This window comes from Gobius niger (assembly GCF_951799975.1).
Source record: "Gobius niger genome assembly, chromosome: 7".
Taxonomy (NCBI): Eukaryota; Metazoa; Chordata; class Actinopteri; order Gobiiformes; family Gobiidae; genus Gobius; species Gobius niger.
Window position 1 is genome coordinate 2,195,030 of NC_136858.1, and position 12,272 is coordinate 2,207,301.

At 44.5% G+C, this 12,272-nt stretch overlaps 1 protein-coding gene across 1 annotated transcript in view; it reads right to left on the bottom strand.

Moving 5' to 3' along the window:
- tmtc3 (transmembrane O-mannosyltransferase targeting cadherins 3) overlaps positions 1-12,272 on the bottom strand; it is a 67,646-nt gene that overhangs the window by 22,441 nt on the left and 32,933 nt on the right. The window contains exons 8-11 of the mRNA XM_079560405.1: positions 10,646-10,794; positions 9,107-9,227; positions 5,956-6,067; positions 350-453 (exon numbers count right to left, since the gene is read on the bottom strand). Coding sequence (XP_079416531.1) covers positions 350-453; positions 5,956-6,067; positions 9,107-9,227; positions 10,646-10,794 — 486 coding nt within the window. The remainder of the gene's footprint in view (positions 1-349; positions 454-5,955; positions 6,068-9,106; positions 9,228-10,645; positions 10,795-12,272) is intronic.

The following is a 12,272-nucleotide window of genomic DNA, read 5'->3' on the forward strand; positions in this document are numbered from 1 at the left end:
TTTCAAACGGTTTGGTTTGTTATAAACGTCAGAAATGTAGCTATGACACTGCATAAATATGTATAAAAATGAAAATCTGCAATTTCAACATGTTCGAGCTTTCAGAATTAAAGCCAAATGTTGATATCCGAAACTGGACACAATGGGGAACTTTTGAGCAAAAACATTGCAGCCAGAACAGCAGCAGAATTAGTTTTAAGTAAAAAGTAAAAAAAAAAAGCATTGTCATTGAGTTGGTTCTATCTCTAAGGAAAAATGATATTTTCAGAGAAACCAGTTTGAATAAAATGTAATGCTTTATAATGACTTTTTAATGTTTGTCCCTCTCCTGGCACTTGGCGTGTCTCACCTGTGGCATGAGTGCCTTGGCCACCAGGTAGGCCTCCTCTGCCTCTCGCGACCGGTTCAGGTTCTTGTAGGTCCGACCCACATTCATGTGCGCCCCAATGTCGTCTGCAGGAGAGAAGGAGACGTTACGGAAAAGCTTAAAACACTCATATGCTGCACTTATTTAGCTGGAGTTGTGTTTTGTGGAATTTTTTTATTTCTTAAATCATCTGATCATTATTTAGCCAGGAAAGTCCCACCAACATTACAAATCTCTTTTTCAGAGAAGTCCCGGCTCTAGAAGGGAACGCGTTGTGCTTGTCCAATCATGAGCAGCAGCGGAGCGAAAGGACATTAGCGCCGATATCAAAAAGGGATCACTGATCGCTCAGGCTGAAATGGGAAAGAACGAACCATTCAACTCAAAACGCACTGAAGCTGGATTCATTGATCTCACTTTTCTAAACACAGGCTCATTTTTAACGAATCATGTAAATTAGAGCTCCTCAATTATGGGAAAAATGACCAAACCGAAATAAAGCGAAAAGCTTGATCAAAAGATGGCTTCTCGTCTGCTGCTGTCCTGTTGGATCCGTACACAAACTAAAAGCTTGACGAGCCTCACTTCCCCTGCCAACCTCCCTCCATCCATCCCTCCATCCCTCCATCCCTCCATCCACCCATCCACCCATCTCTATCCATTTCCATCAATTTCCATCCATCCATCCATTTTCTTCCACTTTTCCGTTGCCGGTAAATCACATTGCACCAGCCCCTATGGCTCCTCCTGCAGGTGGTGGGTCCACGGGAGGACGGCCTCACGATGCAAACTGGGCCTGTTGGTCTCTCATAAGGGGCTTCTGAACCGGCACCTCGGACCTGTTTGCCCTGGGAGACCCTACCAGGGGCACCAAGCGACAACCGACAACAGAGCTCCAGGATCATTCAGGTGCTCAAACCCCTCCACCACGTTAAGGTGGCGGTTCCCTGCCAACCTGCATAAAATATCACGTGCACCAACACCTGTAAGGAGTTCTGGACAAAACTACACAAGCAGCAGCAAAGGATAAAAGAGGCTAAAACGTCCGCAGTGCTGTCAGTCTTCAGTAGAGGTCCTGCAAGGGCGGAGTCTACAGTAAAGATCCCGCCCTTAAGTCCTTTTTAGGAACATGCTTCGTCAGAGCTGGGGAGGGGGAGTCTGTAAATCCGCCATGAATTCCCCCACGAGCGTGGTCATTATGGTAAACAGGGAGGAGTGAAGCTGTCCATTTATATATACAGTCTCTGGTAGAGGATGAGCATTGTCATTGTGTAGCCTCGGAGCCTCTGGGTGGGGGTCAGTCTGTCTCCACGGTTGCTCCTCCCTTTTCCTCCTGTGTTCAGGTTCAGAGTTTGATGTTTTATTCATTTCCTGTCCCTATACGTGAACTTCAAGCACTTTCCGGCAGACATTGTAAATAATATTGCCCAAATAAATGAGGAAATAAGACCCCAGGGTATCCCAAAGAGAAAATACCGTTACAACTACTTGAGCTGAGGCGGGTGTGGATGTCCTTTACCTAAATGTCTTCTCGTCCCCACGACGTCCTGTGTGGTAAACCCTCATGTTCTGAAAAGCGTGGGATTGTGGTGTTGGATCAGCCTTAGTCTTATGTGAGCCAATGACTGGCTACAAAGAAACTGTTTATTTTTCCGCCTAATTACCTTCGTTAACTTCTCTGCGAATGACCCGGCCTGCTCTGCGTTTGCGTAATCAGACCCGCTTAAAGCCGCGCTGTTTTCCATATTTATGCCTTTTCCGACACTCGCACCTTCAAAGGCTCTTTTGTTTTCTCGATCTCGCAATATAATGCGTAGAATATGCAATAAGATACGTTGGAGACAAAGAAAGCAAACAGCTCTGAAGGCTACGACGGGGCTGAACTCGCCGATTAGCATTAGGCTTCCGGAAATCCGCGCTCCAGCTGCTAATGTGTTTGGGTCTTTAATCTGGGAGGAAGCACGCTTGGGTGGCGAAAACTGGCTTCCAGCTCGAGGTGAGAGAGTTCTCGTTGATATTGCTGATATGGATTTCAATGAAACCTATGTTGGTTTAACTAGGTCGAAAGCCAAGGCCTGTTCACTGTTTGTTACAGCAGCTTTTTAAATGGATAAATGGATAAATCCTGCATAAGGAGTGCAAAATTAAGACCTAGAAACATTACTTTGGAGCCTTGGGTTAGGAGCGGCTAATGTGATTGTGTTTCACTCACACAAATCTTCTCGGCTTTCACATGAGGTATCAAACTGGGGTATAGGCTTTAAAGCAGTACTAAGTAACTCTTGCCCCTAGAGGCCATAAGCGCAACTGCAGGTGTCGTAGCAAGTTGTGATTTTTTAACTTATAATGGTCTTGGAGAGTAAATACTACGCTGACAGAAAAGGCGAAGAGAGAGAGGGATATTGTACATCCAACTACACAATGGAGATCTTTTTTTTTCACTCAAACTTGGCTGTAAATACTGTTTAAGTGGCGCTAGCCTGCAGTTAGCATGCTAGCTTCTTCTTCGTGATTCTATTAGTGTGTATTGGTGGCTCCGGTCCGGTGGCAGTCAGGTAGCAAACATGGTTTTCTGGCCAGAGACACCAGGGGGAGATGAAAGACCCTCCAATCATCCCATAAACCCTTGTATTACCCCCGCAGGGACTACGGAAAGGATTTATTAAGGTAAACAAGTTACTTAGTACTGCTTTAAGCTCTCCTGTCAATACGCTTTGAGATTTGGATATGCAGAATTGCTCACCCCAACTCTGGGCTGTGACAGACAAAAATACCGGCGTAAACTTAGTTGGAGGGATGAGAGAAGCCGCAGAGACAGAGAAACCATCGCCCTTGCTCATGCTTCAGATGGAGTAGGGCGGGGCGATTATTTTCCCCATATTGATCGATCTCGATTTTCAATTCGATTTTCTTGTTTTAAAGAAAAAACAAAACAATAAATGTGGTCTTTCCTGGACTAGCAAGTAAACAGATGCTGCGGCCGAACTGAAATCTCCAGCGAACTCAACAGCAAAAACAACCTCCACACTTCTTCTCCAGTACAACATCCCATCACCTGCCTACACAAACACATCTGTGCATGTTTGTGGGCGGAGCCTCAAAAGGCCACGACTTCACGGAGTAACAACTTATTATTTACATAAAGAAATGAGTAAACCGCGCATTTATTAGACGAGTTAGCTCAACTTTGTAGCTGATTTTACAGTAAAATCACCAGGTCCTCTTTGTGCCGCATGTGTCATCCTGTGCTTCCTGTTTGTTTGGGCCGAGTGTTTCCCTGGGATTGACCTGACAGGCGCTGCAGCTGTGCCGTCATTATTTTTTTGCGACAGGACTGACCAATTCTCCTCGATTACGCACCACGCGATTATCTTGATCGACCTTTGTTAAAATCAAGATTAGATTAAAATTCGATTAATTGCCCAGCCCTAAGTTGAAGCATGTTAAACTTGTGTCCGTGTTTTGGGGATTTAGCTGTAAAGTGTCAAAAATCCAGACCATTTTTCACATGCTATGGTTGTATGAAATGTGAGACTCTAAGCACTCCGTGGGTGAAAACAGTTTTATTCTATATGCCTCGGTTCTTGAGAGATTCTAAGCTAAACAGAGGCTAGTTTTGATTTCTCTAGAAACTGAGATATCGCGTGTTTTATGAAACACGACTGTCTCCCTCACTTCACTCTGTTCACTGGGCTGTGACTGAAAACATCTGTTGAGAATGTCTGTTCCAAACTCAGTGATTGTGAGTGTGTCCCTCTCCTTCCTCGCCCACAGACCCCCGTGGTTGTTGCTTTTATCGACCTTTGCCGCATGAACATGGCCTCCATGTGCACATGACAAACAACTGCTCCACTGTCCTGAATCCATTCGATGCGCCGCAGACTTATGACTGCGAGTTCCTGTCGGTGTTTCAAATCCACTTCACCTCCAGAAGGGCCTTTTTGTTTTGCAAATCGAGATGATTGCCATATTATTTTAAGTTAAGCGCGTAAACTACCACTAAACCACGGACCTGCTTCTAGTCCGACAAATACAGCTGCCCCTGGTGTTGCTACTTTAATCTGCAGATCATCTTCACGATTAATCGCTTAAAGGCACTATACCTGATGTTGTGTTTTGTCCTCCTTTAGTATACAGTAAACTCACACATTTGTCAGGGAAATCACTGTCCATCTAATTAAAAAGCATTTGTATACATTTCATGAAGTTTCGGGCTAGTTTTCTAGGATTTTGTGAAATTTCCAATGAAAAGTTTGAAATGTGCCAATAGATATTTAGAATGCTGTTTTTAGACTTTAGCTCAGCATTCAACACTAGAATCCCACAGCAGCTAATACACAAGCTGCTCCACCTGGGGATCAACACATCACTGTGCAACTGGCACATAAAATCATTTTAACCATTTTGTATTGAAAAAAAACGTATATTTGAGCAGCATCAGCTTCGTGTATGTATAAGCTACACAGCGGCGGAGTGATCTGCTAGACAATAGACCCTCAAAATGCGATCATTCATGTGATGCAAGGTCAGTTATATTCCAAAAATTATTCTATCGACACAGACATTTAAATGGTTAGTCTGTTTTTAATGCAGGCTAGCTGATACCATAGAAATGCACAAGCCTAGCACTAGCCTAGCGCCACGAAACTCTTCAAATAGAAGAAAAAAAATGTATATCTCCAGAAATCAGCAACACTCTGGATAACTAGGAAATGAGGCCCTATGTCAAAAATCCTGAAAAATCTCTTTAAGTGTTGCCGCTTGAGGACGTGTAGATGGAGGAAACTTAAAGTGGCAGGGGCAACAGTGGCGCAGATGGTTGAGCTAAGGTTCTTTACTTGCTATTATACAACAACTGTACAATGAAATTTGTCCTCTGCATTTGAGCGCAGGACCTGGGACCCATCTCCAGATGTGGAGCCTGACTGGGGGATTCACCTATTGTACAGGTTTTTTAGAGGTAGGGGAAACCGGAGGAGGCCTACGCAGACACGGGGAGAACATGCTCCACACAGTTCAGACTCTGAGCTGTATTTACTGGAGGCTGCACTGGCACTGACGGAACTGGGACGGGGGAAGTTTATTTCCGCAATACTCCAAGATCAGTGCATACTTTTGTAAATAAGACTTTGTTCTCTGTTTATTTACCTGAAATAAATAAGGAATAAATAAATACAAAGAGGGAGTGGAGGAGGTCACTGACGCAGAACAGATCATGACTGAAACTGCATTGAAATCTAAAAGGCCAGAGACCATTGATCATCTTTATACTTCGAAATCTCTGGGAATCCCTGTGATTGTTGCTCGACTATCCACCGGAAAGAAGAGCGACAAAGCTAAACATCCACGGACAGAGCGTCTAAACCCAACAATCGTGTCCCAGTTACAGCGTCAGACCCGGAGCATGTGGGGCTCAGCGTTTCAAAGTCACGCCATTCTCCTGCTGCGTATTAACTTTTATAACCTCCATGCCGTGTTTGTGCCGGTTTGTTTGTGAAAAGCTTTGGTGCAGTTTGGAGGAGCACAGGGCAGTGAGACGAGGTCCTGAACGACCCAGGAACCCCAGAGGAGGAGCAGAGGATCAGTACCTGGCTGGACCCGCGTGGCCTGGAGGAAGTACCGAAGCGCCATCATGTAGTTGTTCTGGTTTTCCAGAGCGTGTCCGACGTTGTTCCACAGTTTGGCGTTGTTTTTGTTCACCTGCGATAAACAAAAAGATCAGAATTAGAGATTCACCGATCAAGCTTTTTATCTTCCAATACCAATACCGATACCGGGGATTTGAGTCTCTGCCGATATCTGATATTAATAGATACCAAGAGACTTTCTTCGAAGTTGTTGCTGTGAGTGAAAAAGTTCTGTCCTATTTTTTCTTGCAAACAAAATGTTATCAATTATAAGCTATGTATTAATAAACTAATGGAAAAAGAAGAACTGGACTTTTCTAAATACTGTACAGTATATGACCGGTTAGGGGACATTAATATGCACAACTCATTCCCACTCGTGCATTAAAGGTCCTATATCATGCTGTTATGATATTTCCTTATCAATCCAATCCAGCTTTATTTATAGAGCACTTTCAAAACAAGAACGTCGACCAAAGTGCTCAACACAGCAGTAAAAATTACATCATTAAAAAACAAATGAACAGAAATACAAAATACAAGACATTCAAAAGTCAAACTACTCAGGCTGTGTTAAAAGCCAAGGAAAAAAGGTGCGTTTTAAAGGATGATTTAAAAAGTCTGTCTAAAGTGCTGGGGCAGGTCGCCTCTGGTTTTCCTTTTTGTTTTGGGAACAACCAACAAGGACGGATCTGCTGACCTCAGAGAGCGTGCAGGGGTGTCAGGCTGCAGCAGGTCAGACAGATACTGAGGAGCAAGACCATGAAGACATTTAAATACAAATAAAAATCCGAAACTCAACACGATATGAAACGGGGAGCCAGTGCAAAGACCTCAAAATGGGTGTGATGTGCTCTCGCTTTTTGGTGCCTGTTAAAAGCCGAGCAGCAGCAGTTTGTACAAGCTGTAGTCGGGCGAGGGACGACTGACTGAGCCCAGCATAAAGTGCATTACAGTAATCTAAACGATTTGTGATAAAGGCATGGATTAAAATTTCAAATAAATGCCGGGGAACAAACGGTTTTGCCTTGGACAGTTGCCTGAGCTGATAGAAGCTGGACTTTACAACAGAGCTGATCTGGACGTCGAGCTTCAGAGCACCGTCCAGCTTCACACCAAGGTTTGTCACAGCTGGTTTTAAGTGTTCACCTAAAGGACCCAAATCCACAAGGGAGGAGGGGGCGTCTTTTGGGTCAAGCAGCAAGACCTCAGTCTTTTTGTCATTTAAATGAAGAAAATTGAGTGACATCCATTCTTGTACTTCAATACATTTCAAAAGTTGCTTTGTACAATATCCATTGTCATGTTCCAATGGTACAGAAATCTGGCTGTCATTAGCGTAGAGATGGAAAGCAACATTGTGCTTATGCAAGTGGCAGGAAGTACAGTGAGAACAGAAGAGGGCCAAGTATAGAGCCCTGGGGCACACCATATTTTATGGGAGCAGTGGCGGACTCTGCACCCCCAATTTGAACACAGAAACCCCTGTGCGTTAGGTAGGACCTAAACCACTTAAAGCAGTACTAAGTAACTCTTCCCCCTAGAGGCCATAAGCGCAACTGCAGGTGTAGTAGAAAGTTACAATTTTTTAACTTTTTAATTGTCTACGCTGACAGGAAAGGCGAAGGGAGAGAGGGTTACTGTGCATCCAATTATACAATGGAAATATTTTTTTTCACTCAAACTTGGCTGTAAATACTGTTTAAAGTGACGTTAGCCCACAGTTAGCTTTGCCCGTTAGCATGTTAGCTTCTTCTTCGTGATTCCACTAGTGTGTATTGCTTTCTCCGGACCGGTGGCAGTCAAGTTGCAAACATGGTTTTCTGGCCAGAGACACCAGGGGGAGATGAAAGACCCTCCAATCATCCCATAAACACTTGTATTGCCCCCAGAGGGACAACAAAAAGGATTTATTAAGGTAAACACGTTACTTAGTACTGCTTTAAGGGCACTACCACGAATTCCCACCCAGCTCTCCAAACGAGACAGAAGGATCTGATGATCTGTTGTGTCGAAGGCTGCAGTCAGATCTGCAGTTTTTGGCTTCATTCACACAGTACTCAGCAATCATCCTCCTCATTATTATTATCATTATTATCATTATTATCATTATTATTATTATTATTATTGAGCTGCTGCTCTGCCCTCTCCTGGAAAACCACTGAGTTGAGACACTCTCATCATTTTAAAACTGTTTAGTTTCCGTACGAACCGCGTGTCAGAAATAGAGCAGCGCTGCATCTTTACGTTAATAATTACGGCTAACACATTATGTCTTCTGGCTTCTTAAAACAGCGTGCATATTAGTTTTATTCGTGATTTAATTTACAGCGCAATCCCTGCAAAGTTTGAAGGTTTACAAGGCCCACAGAAGATCAGTGCTTCTGACAGGAGGGGGCGTGGCTTCACGATGGTGGCTCTCCATCCTGATTGAAGATGATATCGTACATCGGACCAACCCTAGCAAAATCCCCATTTAGAACAGCGGTATGATGTTGTGAAACTGACTCAGTGATTGAATTCTCCAGGTTCTGCCCTTCTAAGTGACAGACAGCATGACCATATACACTTAGATTTAGTGCGTGTTTTTTTTTGAGAGCCAGATGGTATCGGTTCAGTATGGGATCTTTGTAGCCGATACCCGAGATTGTATCGGCTCTGATAAACATAATGACTGTTATTAAACGTTTGTCCCGGAGTGATGTGAAACTGAAGTCTCTTTACAAAGGAGCCTCAGTCCGTCACTGTTCATTCATTCAGGGGGAAGCAGCTGAACAACATTTTGACAGATTGTTCCTCCTACAGTAATTTTATGTCCTCAAAGTTTGGAACACGGAGCATTCTTCTGTTATCTCTTGATTACAGGCTGCAGCGTGACATTGTGTCTAAGGCAGACAATGAGCGTCTTGCTGTAGTATCGCAGTATTATTACAATAATCAAAGACATATCCATCAAATGCAAGTTTCTATGACAGAGTTAAATGCATTGTTTGAAAAATGCTGCCAGGTCTTCTTTTGTTTTTTGTTTTTTCACAGAGACATCGATCTATCAAGTTCCTTTATCCCCATTAGATTTACATTTTCTTTCTCAGACGTGAAAACTCTGCCTCACCTTGAGGGCGGCGGTGAACAGTGTGTACTCCGACTCCCAGTCCCAGTTTCTGTAGAAGGTTTTGACGGCGTGCGTGGAGAGAAGCAGCGCCATCAGCAGCCACGAGAGCTTCTTCAGGACTCTGCAGGAGGAGACGACGATGGGGGTTAAGGGGTTAAATAAACGAGAAACTACAGTCGAGGGTTGTGCGATAAATCGAAGTAAGTCGATAAATTTATGCTTTTGGAAACAGACGATGTGGAAAATGGCTGAATCGTAAAATCGTGTCTGTCGCTCCATGTCCAGTTTAGCAGCGTTTCAGACGCTCAGAGGCGAAACCCAGTGACTTTCTGACTTTCTCTGTGGCTTCTCAAAGGCCGTGTGTTGTGTTATAGGAGTACGCGAGGGTGTTTTCTTCCGTTTAAAACAGAGTTTTAGTTGGAGACAGCACTACAGTACACTTGACTCTGCAGAGCTCGAGGCATGAAGAGAATAAAAGTAAAACTGCAACAGTTTTCATGCACTTTTGAAAATGGCTTATTATGAAGTTTTACATTTATAACAGAAATAACAATTTAATATGATTGTGGAATGAATCTAAGTACAGTATAAATGAACTGAGCTCTGAGCAGTATTCTTGTTGTGAAAGATCAGGACACCCTTTTAAAGCAGTACTAAGTAACTCATGCCCCTAGAGGTCATAAGTGCAACTGCAGGTGTCGTAGCAAGTTGTGTTTTTTTACTCATTAATTGTCTGAGGGTAAATAGACAGATATTGTTCATCCAATTACACAATGGAGATCTTTCACTCAAACTTGGCTGTAAATACTGTTTAAGCTAGCGCTAGCCCACAGTTAGCTTTGCCCGTTAGCATGTTAGCTTCTTCTTCCATTAGTGTGTATTGGTAACTGCGACCCGGTGGCAGTCAAGTTGCAATTGTGGTTTTCTGGCCAGAGACACCAGGGGGAGATGAAAGACCCTCCAATCGTCCCATAAAAACTTGTATTACCCCCAGAGGAACTACGGGCAGGATTTATTAAGGTAAACAAGTTACTTAGTTCTGCTTTATGTTTATTTCCAACAACAATCGACTAAAATTGTAATAGTCAAAACTGAGTAAAAATAAAACGAACGGATGACATTTTGTAGCCAAATCGCCCAGCCCTGTTCCTGTTACAAAAGGAATAAATCAATCCCAAATTAATCTTATTTAGAGCTGTAAAAATGATCATCAAAAGTAATATATTTGTATATTTTGGTCCGAGTGCTTAAAATGTTAGTGCTGCCCTCTACTGTTCTTAATCGTTGTTGGCCTGTTTTGACTGTGGAGCACTGCTACCTCATTGATATGCATGACGTCATCAAAAGTATCAGGTCTCTTGTTCTTGTAGTTCTAGTTTAAAGCACAGTTCCCTTGGCACTGTTGAAAAAGGCTTAGTTGGAGGTTAGGTTAGGTTAATTTATTTGTACCCGTGGGTAAATTCGTCTTGCAATTCTGAGAACTACTCGACACATTAAAACACACCCCAGTGCTGTGATGCAGACGCTCCTCCCACTCACCCTTTCTGACAGAGGACTTTGAAGCCGAGAGCCACCAGGACGCAGAAGCCCATGCTCGGGACGTACAGGACGCGCTCGGCCACGACGAACCCCACCGGGAAGAAGAGGTTCGAGGCCGGGACGAAGGGCAGCACCATCAGAGACAGCGCCTGGGACAGAGCACACGGTTACATCATCAAGGAACCGCTTTCAGCTTTTTCAGAGTAAATAACGACCGCTGGGCTCGACATTAAGCCTATTTTTGACAATAGTATTGCAATGTTACTTATTACAGCAGATAAATTAGCAGAAAACAGTAGCTTCAGCATTTTGATTGTTTTGCTGCAGCTCATTCTGGCTCAATATAAACAGCAGTAACTTCAGGCTCTGGGGCTAAAGCTAAAGGTAAAGCCCATGTGCTTCTTGTTGTCACTGCTTTTCTCTTTGTCTAAGAGTCTAGTTTCTTATTCAGTCCTGGTTTAGTCCTGGCTCAGACCACGGCTCTGCCATCTCTGATAATGACTAAAGTGTTAGTAAGTTATAGCTTTGCTTAGCTTTAAGAAAACATCTGCATTTGCGCTGAAGCTGCTCATGAGTTCAGGCATTTTTAGACTCACTGTGGATCATTTATTGACGTCTGGAGAGAAAAAAGTACAGAAAATTAGCACCTGAAAACGTTTAGGGCTGGGTATCGTTTAACGGTACCCAGCCTTAATCGTTAATCGCAATTATTTTGGCCAAGATAATCCAAATTTCATGATCGTCCCATCCCTAGTCCATCCATCCATTTTCTTAAGTTTTATCCGGGGCCGGGTCGCGGGGGCAGCAGTCTCAGCAGAGATGCCCAAACTTCCCGGTCCACACACACCTCCTCCAGCTGTTCTGGGGGGACCCCGAGGCGACACCAGGCCAGCTCGGAGACATAGTCCCACCACCGTGTCCTGGGCCTTCCACAAGGCCTTGTCCCACTAGGACAAGCCTGGAACACCTCCCGTGGGAGGTGACCAGGAGGTATCTGGAACAGATGCCCGAGCCACTTCAGCTGCTCCTTTCGACGTGAAGGAGCAGCGACTCTACTCCGAGCTCCTCCCGGGAAACTGAGCTCCACACCCGATCTGGAATGGTGCGCCCAGACACCCTGCGAAGGAAACTCATTTCGGCCGCTTGTATCCGCGATCTTGTCCTTTCGGTCATGACCCAAATCTCATGACCATAGGTGAGGGTGGGAACGTAGATCGATCGGTAAATCGAGAGCTTTGCCCCGACTCAGCTCCCTCTTCACCACGACAGACCGATACAGCGACCGCATCACTGCTGACGCCGCACCGATCCGTCTGTCGATCTCACGCTCCATCCGCCCCTCACTGAGAACAAGACCCCGAGATACTTGAACTCCTCCACTTGATGTAAGGACTCCCCACCGACCTGGAGAGGGGAAACCACCTTTTCCGTTGGAGAACCATGGCCTCAGATTTGGAGGTGCTGATCCTCATCCCGGCCGCTACACACTCGGCTGCAAACCGCTCCAGAGCAGCTGAAGGTCCTGATTTGCTAAAGCCAACAGAACAACATCATCTGCAAACAGCAGAGATGAGTCTCCCAAACCAGACGCCCTCCGGCCCCTGGCTGCGCCTAGAAATTCTGTCCA